Source organism: Diospyros lotus, chromosome 7 (assembly GCF_014633365.1).
Source record: "Diospyros lotus cultivar Yz01 chromosome 7, ASM1463336v1, whole genome shotgun sequence".
Lineage (NCBI taxonomy): Eukaryota > Viridiplantae > Streptophyta > Magnoliopsida > Ericales > Ebenaceae > Diospyros > Diospyros lotus.
Genome location: NC_068344.1, coordinates 19,163,459 through 19,183,283, shown reverse-complemented (window position 1 = coordinate 19,183,283; position 19,825 = coordinate 19,163,459). Strand labels below are relative to the sequence as shown.

Here is a 19,825-nt window from a genome sequence, read left to right as displayed (position 1 = left end):
TACTTGAGTAATGCACATAATAAATTTGACTTTCTCATTTGGAGCCAAAGTTACTTAAATAGTATGTCTGGGTTACTCGAGTGAGATTTTAAGCATATTTTGAACATTTTTAGGTTACTCGAGTAATATATATATGTTAGTTAAGTAATATTTCAAACCTTTTGATTTCTCGATGGGTTACTCGAGTAATATATACCTGTTACACGACTAAATCTTTGAGACTCAATTGCTTTGCAGGTTACTCAAGTAACAAATACTTGTTACTTGACTAATTCTTTGAGATTCTTAGTTTCTTTGCAAGTTACTCGAATAACTAAGTTTGGTACTCAAGTAATGTTCTGAGTGTAATATTAATCTAACTTTTTATGTGCAATACTTGACTAACACATTGCCAAACACTTAAAACTTCTATTTTTATTCAAGTATACTTCGACACATTTATTTATTTTGACTCAAGGATACAAGTGTAAACACTTATCGTGGGTTTTGTTGAGCATTAAAATATTGATTCGCAAATCATGCAATGAATTCAACAAAATGTCCTGATACTTTTGGATAGCACTTTTACTGCAACAAACATCCTGATACCTTTGGATAGTACTTTTACTACAATTTCTAATGTTCTTATCAACAAATTTCTTATGCGCACGAGGAATGAATATTACTAGAATAGTCACTAACACCCATGGTGTAGGAGAGAGAGAGAGTTGTACGTTAAACTTACGGGATGAGACCTTTATTTATAACCAATAAGTGATAGAGATTAATAACTTTTTCACTTATCCCAGATAAGTGAGCATGTAATACCTCAAATCAAAATAAGTAATATCACATATTCTATGATGTTAGAAGAGTCAAGTTCAAAGATCTATAAGGTAGTTTAATAATTTTAAACAGCCGAATCAATGGAATAGAGTACCCAAAACGTAAATGTCTAAAGAAAATGATATATCATTAACAAATGCCTTGAAATAAAATTTATGACGCTGAAAACAATCAAAACGAGGATAATTTTTGGTACAACTAAGATACAGCCTGAAAAAACTAAATGGTTGTAAGAGATTTCTGGAAATTCAACAGAACCTTGAAGGGGCTCTGATTTTATTTAAATATTAACCCTGAAGTAGTTTCGAGATGAAACAAAGATCCTGTGAGGGTGTACAGACGACACTGTACTTATCGAGTAACTCGGAGTTATCAATCTTGAATTTTAAGTATCTCGATGATTATTAATTCGATATTTGAAGATTGTGCAAAGCCTAAAATGGGATTATGAAGTTAATTAAGGTTAATTTTGAGGGTATAATCTTGGTTAATTATGAGAGGTAATGAGGTGAGGTGTTATAAATGGAAAAAAGTAAGAGGTATGGTGAGAAGTAATGAGGTAAGGTGTTAGGAATGAGAAAAAAAGTAAATTAGTACAAGTAATCACTACAAGAATTTTGAGTTTTAACAACGAAAATATTCCATCGCTAAACCAATTTAGTGACGGACTTTGTTCATCACGAAAGTCATCGTCGCTAAATTTTTTTGCGGCGGATCCGTTGCCAAATTTTTTGCGACAGAGCCATCACCATTTAGCGACGAATTAGTGACGAAAATATTTTCGTCGTTAAATGTAATTTTTAAAATTTAGCAACGAAACTATTTTCGTCGCTAATACTATAATTCTTTTAAAATTTAACGACGAAAATTTTCGTCGTTAAAAATATTAAAAAATAAAAATAATTATTTTATTAAAAAATTAAAAATTATTTAGCGACGAAAATTTTCTTCCCTAAAATATATAAAAAATAATTATTTTATTAAAAAATAAAAAAATATTTTAACAACAAAAATTATTAAAAAATAAAACATTGAGACTATTGAATTTAACTTTACCTACAAAAAAACTAATAAAAACTTAAAAAAAAATCTAAATTATGAATATTTCTTAGTCAAGAATACTTACTTGCAAAGATTAAGACCGGACCAAATAATCTCAAAATTAATTATATATGAATTGCACAGTAATAATACAAGAAAAATAAACCATTCTTTTTTATTCTTTCTTTTTCTCACCACTTTCCACTTACACACAAATTATATATGAACTGCAAAGTAATAATACAAGAAAAATAAATCAAACAATGGGGTGGAGCTAATTGGAAATAGCATTTCCTTTGAGTCGGTACCTTACTTAAAGAAATCATTGAACTCATTTATTTGGAATTGAAAAAAAAAAAAAACTTTGCCTCTATCCTCTCATTTTAAGAATTGATAGAATTCATCTAACTTGTTCCATGTCACCTTAAGGGAAATAATAGACCTATTCCACCTAGGAGTGTTCAAAAAAACCGTTGAACTACGGTTTCCGTCCGAATCGAATTGAACCAGCCGATTTTTTGAATTAGCGGTTCGGTTTGGTTTGAAAAACTGCCAAACCGCGCGGTTCGCGGTTTGGCAAACCGGCAGTTCGGTTCAAAACCGAACCGCCTGCATAAAATATATAATTAAAAAAATAAAAATTATAAATATAAAACCCGCCTCTCTTCGTCTTTAGCTATGAGCTACCTCTCATCTTTCTCTTCATTTCCCCCCAACCAAACCCTAACCCACCCACCTGCTGCATCGTCTTTCTCTCCCCCATCCCTCGGACATCGTCGATCGACACCAACCCATTGGCAGCCCCCACGTCGCAAGCTTTAGTCATGGCTGACGCACCTCAAACTGAGCGTTCCACTCGCCTTCTTCCTCCTCCCATTCCGATCACCGGTTGCGGGTATGTCGAGTCTCTCTCTCTCTCTCACAATTAATGTTTCTGTTGTTTACTTATTTTGAGTCACAAAATGATTTTGAGGAAAAACTTTCAGCGGCTGTCGATCCTTCCTTTCAGCAACGTCTTGTATTTTCTGCATTTTTACTTATTTTTCAAAAAATGCTATAGCGTGTATATCTGTATTAGCTTGGATTTTTGATTTGTTTTGTTAACATTATATTGTTCTGGTTATTTGTGTGTCTGTTAAGTGCCTTGATCTAAATAAAGTAGTCTAAATCTGTTGTATTGAGAATGCATTTTGCAGTGACTTTGTTCAGTGAGTTGATCCTTGTGCTGAAATCGCTGAAACCAAACCGAACCGAACCGCAAAATGCAGTGCGGTTCGGTTCGTTTTTTCACACCAAATCAAACCGCTCGATTTGATTTGGTAGCAAACCGAGCCTACGATTCGGTGCATTAAACCAGCTCAAAACCGGCTAAACCAAACCGCGAACACCCCTGATTCCACCTCACACCAAGTTTCACCATCTTCGCTTTCTTCCACCCAACACCACAATTGCTTGGGAAGCAATACCACATTCTTATTAATAATTATGTCATTCTCATCTTTCACGGTCTCTCGCACGCTGTCATCTACAAGTTCTTGATGAATAATGTTCCGCTTCTAGCAGGCATGCATAAATAATTCAAAAAATTTCAGTTTGCTTCACAGATCACACAATCATAAAAATCAAACCACTTCAACTGCGCCTAGCTACCTACACAATAAACTAAATTAATACTTGAATGTGTGAATATATATGCTTATATTTAAACAGTAGGATATATAGTAAATTCTAAGTTGAGGCTAAGGCTACTGGGGGTGGTGTTGTAATATGGAGATTCTAACTCATTTGTCATGCAAACAAGCTTGGTTTAGCCTCTTTACTTTGCCCTTTTCTTTATGTTTTTTTGGCAGTAGCAACAGAATTGTTACCTAGCCAAACCTTTATGCATAGTGTGACCTAAAATACTAACAAAAATGAAAATTATCCTTGCACCAATACCATTCATGGCCCTCGCCCCACCTTACAAAAATGAAGAAGCCTCTCTCCCCTTTCCATTCTTCAATCAGCCATCATTCAATTATTTACAAGTTTGGTTTTCGGGATTTGACAACCTCCCCTTTCGAGATTAAGTTTACAGTTTCACTATTATGAAAAATCTCTACTTTTTAATAGAATCTAAGTAACATTAATACAATTTGTACCTTTTATATTAAATTAACAGCCTTATTTATATCCGGCTAACAACCTAATCCAACTCTTTACTTTACAAGAACTTAAACTTGTGATTAAAAAAAATAATAAAAATATCCCTAACTGTAATTGTGACTAAATACAACTAAAATAAATTACTTACAACACTTCTTTAATAAATTAAAGATGAATATAGAAAAGCTTTTGAGCACCAATACTTCTCCTATTTTCTTTAACAATGAGATAACTAGTAAGCCAAAAATCTCACTTACTTCTATTAGTTTGATTTTGATAGTGTTTTGATGATAAATGTTTCAACACAAAACTTTAATAAATGATGACTAAATCTTAAATTACTCTAAATGATATTTAAAAATGGCTTTTAAAAATAATGAGCCAAGGATTAATATATTTAAACAATACTTAAAATTGATAAATTACAAAATGTAGCCGAAGTTTAAAATGCAAAGGAAAAACTGTCAACTACTCATCAATAATTGAGACATAACTCACTTGCCCAGCTCCTTCTGCCACACAAACAACAGCTGATTCCTTTATCTCAATTAAGTACTTCATATGCCTCAAGACACCATGGGGTCCATGTAAATTAAAAGGTACTTGAAGTGCATGCAAACATCAAGTAAATATCTAAGCTCAGGTAAAAGAAATTTTATTAAATATCCTGATTAAGTACTTCTGGGATCAAACATATATCAATTTGTCCACTAGCAAACATGGTATGCATGGCTATAAATCCACTACTACACCCCATCAATTTGACTATGCCAATACCATGATAAGCACTATGGCCGTTGGAAGATTGAAAGAAAACTCAGAAATTAAGGTACTAATACTAGGAAGGATTGTAAACTACAGGTACATAACTCCAAGAAATGAAGGATGATTTAACAATTACACCAAATTCACAACAAACAAAATAAGGGCAACAGTAAGAATTAAAAGCAACTTGCACCAATTCACAACAAACAAAATAAGAACTAAATGAAACTTGCACCTCAATGTATGTTGAATTTATTACACGCTGTGCTTCTTCAACAGCAGTATCAAAACCAAAAGTTTTATCCATCAGCAGAATATCATTATCTATGGTTTTTGGCACACCAACTACTACCACTTTCAGTCGTCTTTCCCGACACTAAAAATCATAATGAAGAAATTAGATTATGCAAACAAAACAAATAATGAAAAATGTAATACTGGCAGTGGCGAATAGAGGCAGAAACGACGACGAGGCCTGAGGGCGAGCAAGTGAGCGAGAACGAGGGCGATGGCGAGGCAACAGACGAGCCGCGAGAGGCAAGAGCGAGGGCGAGGATGAGCCACAAGAGGCGAGAGCGAGGGCGATGTAGCGGGCGAGGGTAAGGGCGAATGGTGGGAAAGAGGGAGATCGAGAGAGATGCAGAGAGGATGAGGGTTTTTTGGGGGAGTGGGAAATGGGGGGAGGGAAAGAGGCAGTGTGATTCCCGCCTCTTTAATTTAATATTTAATATTTAAATAAAAATAATTTAAATTAGGACAACTATTAAATAATTTAAATATTAATTTATTGTAATAGTTTAAAATGTCATAATAAAACAATTTATTATAATTGTTTATAAATAATATTTACATTAAACAAAGTAAAATTAATGAGACAAAACTTATAAAAAAACATCTATAGATTAAGGATAGATCTCGAGTCTCACAAAAAAAAATGAGACAAAACTTGTAAAAAACAAAAATAAAATTAAACACTGAAAAAAGAATAAATTTCAAAAACTAATAATGTACCACATTACAAAGAAGTCAAACAATTATCAACAAAACAACGAAGAGCCCGACGCACAAATATGAACATTTAGAGAGTTTAGAAATTGTTTTAATAATACTTCCATAAAAAATAAGAAGACATTTCTTGAATTTATTCTTAAAAATAATTTATCTCTAATAAAAATTGCATGTTCGAGTTAAGTTTTAAGAATCATTATTATAAGTTGAATTTACACTATTATTGTTAAGATATAATAATGATTTTTTTTTTTTTGAGATAATGGCTCGATCAAGATACAAGAGAATTATCCCTTGGCACATCCAAAAGGCTTGCAAAGAGAAAATTAAATTAATGGCAAAACTCATTTGATCAACACGATGGGTTCAAGATTGTTGAATTTCATCTAATTGTTTATTATGAATGACTTAATTGTGTTACAATGTCTACATATTAGATAGTGACATATGATATTGTTATAAAATATAAAACACAACGTCATCCATCATATATTATGGTTTTTAAACTTTTTAACTTTGCAAAAAATTCTCCTATTTATAGAGGGAAAGAGATTGGCAAAATAGCTTTTAGACTCATTTCCATATAATGTAATCCCTCGATATTGTTTCATTCTTATGATTCTTAAAATTTAAAATAATGAAAATTTTAATAATATTATGGTTTAATATTGTTAAAATTAAACCATTTAATAAATATTACAGATAATTAATATTACAAATATTTATTTAATATATTTAATAAATATTATACATTTATTAAATTTTTATTTCATGCACTTGAAATATATTAATTATTATACACATTTAATAATTAATTATTATACATTTTGCACACATTTAATAAATATTACAAATAATTAATTATTATACATTTATTATATTTTTTATTTTATGCACATGAAATATATTAATTGATATATTTAGAATTTAACAATATTATGGTTTTTAAACTTAATATATTTATTTAAATTTTATAAATTAATTTTTTTATATTCATCTCAACTTTAAATGTATATTTAATTTTTAAATATATATTAATATATTACATTCTTTATAAAATTTAAATATTTAAATATTAAATATTTAAATATTCATCTCAAATTTAAATATTTATAAATTAATTGAATAAAAAATAAAAAATAAAAATGTTAAAAATTACAGATTGAATATTTTGTCGCTAAATCAGCAATGGATTTTCAAAATCCGTCACTAATTTTAATTTTTAAATTTAAATTTTTTTGTTATTTAAATTAATATTAAATTTAAATTTAAATTTTTTTATTATTAAAATTTAGTGACGGAAATAACTTTACGTCTCTAAATTTATTTACATCGCTAAATTTTAATAATAAAAGAATTTAAATTTAAATTTTATTTTTTAGTGATAGAAATAATTTTTCGTCGCTAAAATTAGCGATAGAATATTAAATTCGTCGCTAAAATTAATTTTTATTTTTTGTTATTTAAGCTAATATTTAAATTAACTTTTTTATTTTAAAATTTAATGACTGAATTTATTTTCCATCGCCAATATTTGCGACGGAATTTATATTCTATCGCTAAAATTAGTGACAAAAAATAAATTTTGTTGCTATATAAAAAATTAATTTTTATTATTAAAATTTAGCGAAGGAAATAATTATCTGTCACTAATTTTAGCGATGGATTATTTTTTTCCGTCACAAAAAAAGTATAGATATATTTTTTTTTAGAGACGAAATTTTTTTCTGTCGCTAAATTCCATTGCTAATCCTCACCAAAAAAAAAAAAAAAATTCACAATCCGTCACAATTTCGTCACAAAATAGTAAGGGAAATTTTTGTCTCTAAAAATTCGTTGTTAAATTTAGAATTTCTTGTAGTGAATGATGGCATGAATGTATGGTGAGGAGGTGAGGTGTTAGGATTGGGAAAAAAGTAAGAAGTATGATTGCGGATTTGAAAAGTTATTCAATTCTAGTTTTGAATCATTTTGGGGTCCAAGCTTATAAATACGGTCATGGGGTTGTTCTCAAGACCATTCCATTTGAGATCCACTTGAGAGATTGAGATGAGAGATTTGTACTTGAGAAAAATGAGAGAAATCTGCAAAAAGGAAGAGGAAGGTTAAAGCAAGATCGAGGAAGAACGAGCCTCGTTGGAGTTTTCGAAGTATCGCCGGAGTTAGTGCCAAATAATCAAAAAAATACAAGGTAAGTTCTTTTTTTGTTATATTCCTGTAGAGGGGGAAGAGGTGGATCTGTAGATTCAAACGAGGGTCAAATCAAAGTTAAAACGAGAGAGTTATGATCGAAATACAAAAAATACGCAAAGTTGTGCATTTTTAAGGGAGGGGCGTGTAGTTCACGAGTCAGGAAAAAGGTTGCGTGTAAAGGCATCTGGGCCACTTTCCCAAGGCGAGTGAGGCACGTGTGGGGCCCCCTTGCCCTATAATTTTTCAGTTATGCCCCTTATTTAATGTCATTCAACTCTATGTAAAAATATTAGAGGTTTGGTTTACCGAAACTAGTGTTTTTTTGTAGAAATCTAGGCCCACTTGCAGTGAAATAGTAACTTCCAATGGTAAACCTTCAAGATAAGTGGTTCGACCTTAAACTCGATTTTTATGTAAATGGTTTTATCATGTTGACATGCCTTGTTATGTTATACATCATGCATAATGCATTCACATGTATTGATGATGAAATACACATATGTACACGATGATATTAATGGTTATGCATCGCATGGGTTTGAGATTAGTGATTGGCATCGCTATTCTACCAATTGTGCTTTCATACCCCTCGACTTAGTAAGGAGATCGTAAAAATGGAGAGTAGTTGTTCTGGTGCGATCGATTCAAACGAAAGAAATGAGGACATTTTACATTTTGCATCCATGCACAAAATAGTAGAGATTTTGTTCCTTTACTTAGATGATTCATCATCTAACTTGGACTTTGTCCCTAAAATATTTAAACGTTGCAGATGGAGATTGTAATAGAAACGAACATGAAAGAGGCATATAATGACATTTAACAAAGTGCATGATGTATTGGCTGTATGTGTTATGTAGTCTATGTATTTAAGTTTTACTACTTTGAATTCTGAACATTTTGAAGAATGATGTATAATCTCATTATTGGTTAATATTAAAGTTAAGCTTCGATTCTTGCTTCTGCTATCGTTTAAGTACCTAGTCTAACTTATATATTGTATGACTTTTCATGCTAGCTGGGTAGATGAAAATTTTGGAGAGTTTTGTATTATGTTGAGATTGTTTCTCAAAAAAAAAAAAAAGTCTATAATTTCTTAAGTTATGATACACCTAGAAAGTGAGGTGTTGTAGAGTAGGTGAATCATATTTTAGATAAAATATAACATAAATAATAATTTTCAAATATCCTAGATAAGAGAGAGAATTCAATAATTTATCTAATCTCTATTTATTTGGTACAAATATAAGATAATTATCACTAATAGATAATTAAATCCATATGGACTTATTATGTCTTTCTAACATTAACAATATGATAAGAAGTTGAAGGATTTGTGTAAACAATGACACTTCACACTCAAGAGAGAGGGTGAATTGAGTATTTTAAAAATTTATCGAAATTTACAAAAAATTTTTAAAATGAGATTTTAGTGTAGTAGAACAATAAGTATAAAATAATGTTTGCAAAACTTGAAAAACTAGAAATCAAGATATAATAGACACAACAAATTGGCTGACAATTTTGAAAAATTAACATAATGAAGTTGATGAAACAAATAATCAAGAAGAAACTCAAAGTTTGATTAAAAATGATGACTCTATTTTTGAGCTAAAGATATTAGACAAATTATTATTTAATCATGTAAAATGATGCTCGCATATGATAATGGAGAAAAAGAGAAATACTCTATTTTCTATAGTATTTTTGCATGGTTTTGGCCTTTTTTAATCAACATAATTTTTGTCTTAAATTATAATTATGTTATTCTTAGATGTCTTTTTAATGTTTACATTTAATTTTTTAAACTCCAATAAAAATGAAAATCGAGTATTAAATACTAAGATTGCGTTCTCTTTCCTGTTTTCAAGTCATTTTTAGTTTTCAAATTTCTAAAATAATGAAAACGCGTTCTCTTTACTGTTTTTAAAAATACATTTTTGAAAATAAAAAAAAAATTATAAAGAAAACTCAAAACAACAAAAAGTTATTTTGAGTGTTTTCATTCAAAACAAACTTAAAACTCAAAACACATTTATTTATTTATTCATATTTTATTATTATAATGAAAAAAATATTACGAAATTTATTAACTTTAAAATGTAGATATTTTTTTAATAATTTATAAACATTAAATATTTTTAATTTACTGAATAATCAAATTTATTGAATAAAATATCATTAAAAAATTATTTTCAAAATTTCAAAGAGAACGCGTTTTCTAATTTTCTGTTTTAAGAAATAGTTTTTCAAAATGATAAATAGAATGCGTTTTCAATTTTCTAAAAATAGACTATCAAAATAAAAAACTAAAAATGAATTCAAAACTCAAAATTAAAAATTAAAAAGTAAAGAGAACGTGGTCTAAGTTTGCCAGAGAAGATTCTTACCTTTGAATATTATTTTTTCATTCATAAATAATACAAAGTTGGTGACCTCTTTTTCAAAGAAACCCTTCAATTTTTATTTTAATTTCTCTATTAACCCCTTACCCCACATCATTATACACGCTTCTATAATATTTATTGAAGGGGTGTCTACGGTATTGTACGAAACCACATAAGGTTAAGGTGCCATCGTGGGTTTTGGGTCGGGTTCGGTTTGAGCTACGGCCGCCCCATTTGAAGTTTGCGGGATCTCTGAAATCATGATCTCGACGGCAATGCCTCCATGGGATCACTGATCAGTAAGGAAGAGAAACAGGTCCCATTCTAGAGAGAGAGAGAGAGAGAGAGAGAGGGAGACAGAGAAGCGAAGAGGAAAAAGAAAAAGAAATGCATTGCTGGATTCAAGCTTCGTCTTCTGATTTCAGCGGAACACTTCCCAAGCCTCGAAGGTAATAGCAATTCCATCTCTCTATATCCGAATCACTAGTTTTCTTTGGTTAATTTCTTCGTAATCTGATCTGCTTAGACCGTGTTTACTTGAATTTCAGCGGCCACACCACTGTGAATATTGGGAAGTCTAAAGTCGTCGTTTTCGGTGGCCTTGTCGACAAGAAGTTCCTCAACGACATCGCTGTTTACGATATCGGTACTCTCTTTTCTGTTTTTTATTTTATTTTTTTCCTTTTATCCTCAAGTCACCGAGTCACTATCAGATTAAGGGAACCTTCTCGCTTGTTCTTGTTTCATCTGCTTGGTGTCTGTTGAATTCAGGTTTCTTCGATTTTAGAGTACTTTTTTTACGGCTTAGCCTTTCTATCCTTCTCTGTTTGGAACTTGTGGAAGTGAAGGAGAAGGAAGAGACAAATATAGAAAGCGATTATTTTCCTCTCTTTTGACCATAAAAAAACGCATACAGAGAGTATTGTTGGATTTATTTGTCTGAAATCCTGGTTCTAATTGACGAAAGAAGGTGCCTAGAAAGTGATACTGGTTAATGATCATAAGAGGACTCTTGAAAAGTTTTGAACCTTGAACTTGTTATTAGCTACATACATTGCCTTCACTATGTTAGAAGGTGGAAATATTTTGTTTCTGTAGCAGTTTGGATGCCAATTGCCAAATGCATTATCAATTTTGCTATTTACTTTTTGTAGATCCACTTTCCATTGCTATATTTGTTCAGTTATTACAGCAGAGCATGCTAGAATTTCACAATGAATTTGAAATATAGACTCGTTTAAAAGAAAGATTCAGACAATAAAACTTATAATTTTTTTAGAAGTATAGCAACATGTACTATAGGACATTAGATTTAGTGATTTGCAATTATGGATATGGAAAAACTTGAACAAAGGAAAAACTACTCCATTGGATTCCTTAAAACCATCAGAAAAAATTACATCAATTTTTCACACACTTCTGCTTGAGAAAATTATTTAAGATGTTATATGCAATTTGGTAATACATGTCCAAATCCACTCAAGAAAGTGAGTATCTTAAGAAAGAAGTAATTTGTTCCTTCTCTATTCTCATCCAAGTGTGCACACAATCATGATGATGTGCTTTGAAAAATTTAAACTTATGTTGTTTCCAACCTATGTGGAGGGTATGACTTGCCATGTCTTCAGGCAAAGAAAATTTGCGATGCTATGTTAGCATTCAATAAACACAACAAGCAGAACCTCTCTGCACTCGCAATATAAAATAATAAGGGTACTAGGTACTCTAAGATATTGGATGAGAACAATGTAGAGCATGAGAATCCATGACATCTTATTCTAAGTTCTTAAGAGATTTGAAGATGACTTGATGCATCTATTTTTTTTTTCTTCCTCTACTTATCATCTCACCCAATCGATCCCATAACCTTGTTCATATGCATTTTACTTGCATTTTATTAGTTACCTCTTTCTCTATTTCATGCTTATTGAATATGACATCCTAGCAGAAAATAGAGGAAGTTTCAATTGCTCCAGTTCCTTCTAAAGACCAGTTTATCAAGAATATATGCAGAAGACACCGTGTGGTAGTACTTACAAGCAGTGTTGACTACTCCTTGTTGCAACATATAAAAAACCACACTTATCAAATTATTGATTGATCAAATATTTTATTTTTTGCATTGCTTGATCTTATCCAACACATGATTTGATGCTATTCTAAATACGTAAATCCATCTAGTTTGACAGGTCAACTAGAAAGGTGGACTCGTTTTTTTTTTACCCTCCTAGATGGTTCACTCATTTTCTTATCTTTTTTCTCCCTTTTCAAATGATAATGATGGTGCTGCTTATTGGTCCCTTATAATCTTCATTTTTTGAACTTTTCTCTTGAAAACAATTGTTGTCTTGACGTTTCAGTTAAGTAAATAATAAACTATGATAGAGAATTCTATTGAGAGCAATTAGTGGTGCATTGAAATGTTGCCTTGACCTTTTGTGACAGTATAGTACAATAATCTAGTAAATCGTTCTAAGAATTTGATGATACCGATCTTCTAAAAGTAGATTTTGGCCACCAACTCATGTGAATGTAGCAACTGGCTGTTTAGTTCACATATAACTATTGTGGATCCCAGCTGGAAAATATTGGATGCTAGTGCCCTCTATCTGGTACATGAAGTTGGCAAGCACTGTGTGCAAATTACATACATTTGAAGTAGATAGGTAGTAAGAATGATTGCTCTTGCCAGTTTATGGAGATAGACTAGTTCAAATATTAACTATAGTTTTCTGGAATCATTGTATCTCATTTAGAGACCTGATAATGACAGCATGAATGGTACAAAATCCAAGCAGAGGTTGAACATAGGGTCTTGAGAAGGGACACGAGGGAGCCAAGGGTCTATAGTTTTCTTTCTTTCTCAGCATATTTAAAAGCTTTTTGCTACCGCCACCTCTTGTTTCCATTGATTGGCTGTGTCTATAGTTTCCTTTTTCTCTCGGTATATTTAACAGCTTTTGGCTACCTCTTGTTTCCACTGATTGGCTGTGAAAGAGCAATATTCCCTGTGCATTTCCTGTGGGACCTATGGATGTTTGAACTATTGAAGCACAAATTTGCATATAAAACAGGCCATGGAAATTGTTATTAGGATATTTGATAGGGCTGGAGTTTGATAAAGGCTAGAAGAGCCTAGAGATGCATTCACAAGTGGCCCCAATGCTTGATTTAAGCTCCAAAACTAACCTTTATGGATGGAGTAGAAGGTATATGGATGAGCAAACAAACTTCCCCTGGTTGGTTGGAAAATTATCTCAAGAAGCTGCAGACTAGAGTTGTTCAAAAAAATATCCATTCATCTTTGGAGCCTTAATCTACTCATCCTAGAGCTCACAGTCCACTTCAGTCTTAGCCTTTCAGTTTGTTAGAATTATTAGTATAATTGTATATATTGTAACTATTATATGTGTGTTTTATTTGTAATTAGATTAAGCCCATAGGTTAAGCCCGTAGGTGTTTAAGGCTCGTTATGCCTATTATAAATAACAAGTTTAGAGAGTCTAATCTCTTAGGTTTTTCTCTTATAATTATTTTCTCACATGGAATCAGAGCCACCGGTGAGAAAAACCTTAGTCGTCTTGTGTATCTTTTTCCAGCAATCTTCAAACCCTAGCCATCACTGTCACCGTCACTGCCCATACCGGAACCCCACTATTCGGCCACCACTTGCTAACATCGCCAACATCCTAGGGTTCGCCACCATCAGATTGCCCCCATGCGCTGCCTCCGCCTCCACGCGCCGGCGCATCCGCCAGTCAATTCTCTTCCGACTTTCGTCCCTGCTCGACGGGTGGGTCTTGCAGTCAAGCTCCCTTCTGCCTTTGCACTCGAGGGCCAATCTCCGTCCGGCCCGAGGAAACCTTTGCACGCCTCCGTTACCTTTTGGGAGGCCTACGCCCCGTAGAAATTGTCTACCTGAGACTGTGGCTTCTCCAGATTTGATCCCCGACGACCCCTCAAGCTATTTCCGATGTCAAAGTCCTCGCCATGTCTGATCTTAGTGACGCTGTTTCTGCCGGTGCTACTCCTGCTCCGGCATCTGTTGTCCCTGCTGCCTCTCAATCCTTCACTATCTCCAATCTTGGGACAACCAATATTACCACTGTGAAGTTGATAGGGTCTGCCAATTATCTCTCATGGGTAGCCTCTGTCAAAATGTGATTCAAAGGGTAAGGCCAACCGGATCATCTTACCACAAAGGCTAAAAGCATGCCAGAAGCTAATTGGGCTAGATGAGAACAAGTTAATGCCCGGTTATGTAGCCTCCTATGGCAGTCTATTGATCCGTCCATCATGTAACTCTTTCGCCCCTTTGAAACTTGTGTTGATGTGTGGAAGGAAGCTGAAGAGTGTTATACATATGACATCCAATGTTTGTACATTGTGGTCTCTAATATCAAGAATCTCAAGCAGGTGAAAGCATATTGTATTAGCAGTAGTTATTTGCTTTATTTTACTTTGCTGTATTTTTTTTTTATTAATTCATTAAGCTCAGTAAGTTGCTAAGTCAGTGTAAGAGGCTTGCTGTTATAAATATACAACAACGCGCTCCATTTGGGTTGGTTGTTCAGTTTTAATGAATTACGAAGTTAGTTCCTCATTCGAATTCTCTCTCTGCTCTGTTTGTAGTTTGCCCTAGAGTTTCTTAAGATCTTTTCATGGTATCAGAGCAATAAACGAGAGTCATGGCATCCAATCCTTCTCACAGTACCTCTTATTCTCTTCCTCCTCCTTGATCCTCCTCCTCTCTTTCTACCACTTCGCAATCTGATTTTGGTGCAATTGCGAAGGCTCTAAATTTCGTTCCGATTAAGCTCGATTCAGGAAATTATATTTTTTGGAAAGCTCAAGTGTTGGCTACCATTTGATTGTTTGATCTAGTACCGTTATTGCACAAATTGACTCCTTCTCCTAAGTCTATTGTTGATCCGGAAAGCAGTAATGCTAAGGCTACGAAATTGAACGAGGATTATATGAGTTGGTTGAGATCTGATCAACTTTTACTTGGCTGGCTATTTTCAACTATTGAACGAAAAGTTTTGGCTCAAGTAATTTAGTGCGAATCAGTTGTAGAGGTATGGTCTACACTAGAAAATTTATATTCTAGACAGATAATTGCAAAATCTTTTCAATTAAAGCAATAGTTACGTTCCATCAAGAAATCAGATCTCTCCATTAATGACTACATATTAAAGATCAAGACAATAGGTCATTCTTTAGCAAACAAGGTGTGGTCTCCTTGACTTTGTCGATATCCCATTGACAACATTGCTTTTGTAAATCTATTAAATCAAGCTCTGGGGGATTGTTTTAACCCATCAAGTGCCTTTTTGAATCGACATACCTTTTTGTTTGTATCAATGTCAAATCCCAAAAAGCAGACCATGTAAATTTCTTCCTCTAGATCCCTATGTAGGAAGGCATTCTTCACATCAAACTGATACAAATTCCCGTCGAAATTTGTTGCCAATGATAGCAAGAGCCTCACGGTGTTCATTTTAGTTGTTGGTGCAAATGTGTCTTGGTAGTTAACACCATGTGTTTGAGTGCAACCCTTTGCAACTAGTCGAGCTTTGTATCTCTCCAAAGACCCATCTACCTTGTATTTCATAGAGGACACCCATTTGCATCTAACTAGTTTTTTTTCTCTCGGTAGATCAACCACATTTTATTTTTTTCTAGTGTATCCATTTCCACTTTCGTGGCATGTCTCCACTCCTTACTTTCTAGTGCCTAAAACAAAACACAGTTCATGGTATCTTGATTGAGTTAAGATGGGTGAGGAAACTTTTATGTGAAGGTGACATTCTATCAGTGTTCTAAAACACAGCTTGATGTGAATGGTAAAGAAGCAAAGGCAAGGGTTGTCCAAGAGCGTGTAAGTCTTGGGCCAATTACTCGTTCGAGGGTTAAAGAATTTCAAAAAGAACTTGAGTTATTTATTGGAAAGACTCTAGCCCATTTAGAAGAATTGGAATTCAAAGTGAAAGAGTTAAAGCTCAAATTAATCACATTGCTTGTTTGCTTGGAAGCCTAGGACCAAAATGCAATCTAGACACTCCATGATCGAGCCCAAGTAATCTGCCCATCTGCCAGGCCCAAGTCTTTCCAACAAGCCCAAGTCTCATAACTGATGTCACCCTTCATTTATCTTTATGTTTGAGAGTGTTTTGTCTTGTTTGTATCATTGTGTTTTATCATCATGACTCCATTTGTCAAAAGTGGCATGATGATGTTTTTCTTTATGCTTTTGGTTTGTCTTTTATCATCATTAGCCCCATTTTGTCAAAAGAGGCAATCATGATTCCCTTTGTCAAAAGTGGCATGATGATGTTTTACTTTATGCTTTTGGTTTATCTTCTATCATCATTAACCCTCTTTTGTCAAAAGAGGCAATGATGTTATTTGTCTTTAATTATTAGGTTTGTCTTTAAGATTAGTATTTATATGTGTGATCTTGTAATGTTTTGGTATGAACATTTTTATGAAGAAAGTGCAGAGAGCATTTTTATCCTAATTCTTATATAAGCAATTCATTTGTTTAGTGGCGAATTTACTTGATTCTTATCACTCTTCCTTCTTCTATCTTAGAGTGTGGCGAATCGAAACTAGTATTTTCTTATTTGTGTCGAACTTTCATATCAAACAAGGGGTGCTAGTATTTCTTTTGTATTTTGGGCACATCACAACCTAAGCCTCGCCGAGGCGTTAGGCGTCCCCTGGCCGCCGTGATTACATGCAAATTGGCACCCCTAGGCACCGAGCTCGATTAATCGGGCCCAATTGGCGCCTAGTCGCCTTGGTCGCCTAGACGTGCGTTTGGATTTCTCTCTCGTGGACTTGTCAATTTCTTTCTGTTGTTGTTGCCACCGCCGCTAATCGTCTCATCGCCGCTGTTGCCAATCGTTTCTTCGTGCGTTTGGATCCAATGCCTATCTCCTTGCTGGTTCTCGATCTTCTTCCTTTGGTACGATTCGAGAGCTAGCTTCGCTTTTCAGCTCTTTCATCTTTTGTTTAGCTTCTTTCATCGAGAAGCTTCGATTTTTAGCTCTCTCTGGGTTTGAAGCTTCTTTCATCATTTTTGCAACTCTTCTCAAGAAGCTTTGATTTTCAGCTCTCGCCCTAGAAATTTGTGTTTTGATAGGATTCTAGGGTTTGTAGCTAGTTGTTGTATATGTGCACAACTGAACTTGCAATTGGATTCAGCTGGGTGTAAATAATTAAGCATTGTTTGAGATTCTTAAAGTTAAAAAAGGGCAGTTTTCGTAGGCCCCACCTAGGTGCTAGGTCCCAATCTGGCGCCTAGCGTGTTTTAGAACATTACATTCTATCAAAGGTCACAAAATGAGACAAGGGGTGGCTTGTGCATTTCTGGTTGCCTTTTATAAGAGCAATGGGAAGATCAAGATTACTCTCATTGCTGTGTGGCTCTACGAGGGCAAAACATGGTTAGAATCAATAATAGGAGGAGGAGAAGTCCTAACTTCTGTGTTTATCCCAAGGTCGGAATTCGATTCAGATAGTTGAGTGGGCTTTGGTGAAGTCATGACACTCTTTCTTCTTGAATAGACTGACTCAATAGGTGACCTTTGTTTCGGTTTCAAGAGAGTTGATGGTTGGGGATCAGACTCGAAGTCGGTCTGGGTTTCAATGCGAGTAGGTTTTGGAGAGGCTAATGCTAGTGATTCAGGTTGTTGGGTTGCCAAACTGGGTAAGGACAAGAAATTAATCCTATCGTGGTCTTCCACAGGTAGAGGCTCCCCCTAAAGACCACGATTGTCAAAGAATCGCTCATGTTCAACAAAAGTAACATCAGCGAGACAAAGGTTTTCCCAGAGGAAGGGTGGTAACTGTTATGGTCCATTGCAAGGTATGGGACTTGTCCCACATTGGAAGTTCAAGCTTCTGGTGTAGGGTTTATAATCTCTTGGGCACCCTCCCCTTAACAGTTAGCTTTTGAGGATGAGTTCTACCCGAGAGTTGTAATAGTAACATTTGTAGCCCTTATGAGTAGAAGAATACCCAATGAAGACACATTTGAGAGCTTAGGGGTCAAGTTTGCTACGATTATGGGAGTGAATATTGACGAACATAACGCAACCAAAAACTTGAGTGGGTAAGAAGGTAGAAGCAGTGAAATGGGGATAGAACTGGGAGAACACTTGCCAAGGACTCTAAAAACTGATAGTATGAGAGGGTGTGTAGTTGATTGAGTAGAAGTAAGTACAGCTTCCCTCCATAGATAGTTGGGGACTTTGTTTTGGAACATCAGGGCATGTGTGGTGGATAGCAGATGGCCATTTTTTTGTTCGACCATGCCGTTTTGTTGAGGGGTATCAACACACGAAGATTCATGGATGATGCCTTTGGTGTGAAGTATGAAGATAAAGTTTGATTGAAATAATCTCGTGCATTATCCAACCTTATCTTTTTGATTTTCACCCCAAACTAATTTTGAATTGTATTGTGAAAGATTGGAAAAATAACACCCATATCAGATTTTCTCTTTAAAAGATAAACCCAAGTTACATGAGTGCAATCGTCAATAAAGGTAACGAACTAAGTAGCGGTGGAAATATTGTGCAAATGAGAGGGTTTCCAAATATTTGTATGGATTAGAAAGAAAGGTAGGGATGTTCTTTTATGACTAAGAGGAAAATGCACACGTTCGTGCTTGGCAAGCTCACAAGTATCGCAATGAAGTGTGTCGACATCAACACTTTTAAACAAAGATGGAGACATGACTGGAAAAATCTTGAATGAAGGGTGATCTAAACGATGATGTTGCAGTCAGATTTGACTTAGAGTGGAACTATTGGACATCAAAGAAATAGAATAGTGAACTATATTGAACCCACTGATTTTATCTGCCTCTTCAAGATAGTAGAGCTCATTTCTTTCCTTAGCATGCCCAATCGTCCTCCCTGAATTTTGATCTTGGAAAACATAACAATTGGGAAGAAAGGGTTGCAATTAGAGTTATGAAGCAGGTGGTGAACGAAGATGAGATTGGTAGTGAGTTTTGGAACATGTAATTCATTTTTTAAGATGAGGGAAGGACTAAGATGAATGTCACCAATCCTTGTCACGGTGATGGAAGATCCATCATGTTATGGTCTACTGCAAGATATTGGACTTGTCTCACATCGGAAGTTTAGGCTTTTGGTGTGGGGTTTATAACATCTTAGGCACCCTCCCCTTGACAACTAGCTTTTGAGGGTGAGTTCTACTCAAGGGGTGTAACAGTGGTATCAGAACCGGTCCCATGTTTCTCAGTTGCAATCGTGCGGCGACGGAGGTGACGTTGGCATTGCAGTGTTTGTCCGGAACTAGCCGTGGCTAGTGCACAACCTGCCGTCGTGGGCGTTGGACTGCGGAGCGTGGTGGTATGTAGGTATAGGATTTGCCCAACATCGGAAGTTTAGGCTCTTGGTGTGGGCTTTATAACCTCTTGGGCA

General features: G+C 34.2%; 1 protein-coding gene across 1 annotated transcript in view; it reads left to right on the top strand.

Moving 5' to 3' along the window:
• Positions 1-10,534: 10,534 nt before the first annotated feature.
• LOC127806212 (protein GLUTELIN PRECURSOR ACCUMULATION 3) overlaps positions 10,535-19,825 on the top strand; it is a 79,762-nt gene continuing 70,471 nt past the window's right edge. The window contains exons 1-2 of the mRNA XM_052343351.1: positions 10,535-10,813; positions 10,913-11,010. Of these exons, the coding sequence (XP_052199311.1) occupies positions 10,752-10,813; positions 10,913-11,010 (160 nt within the window). The 5' untranslated portion in view covers positions 10,535-10,751. The remainder of the gene's footprint in view (positions 10,814-10,912; positions 11,011-19,825) is intronic.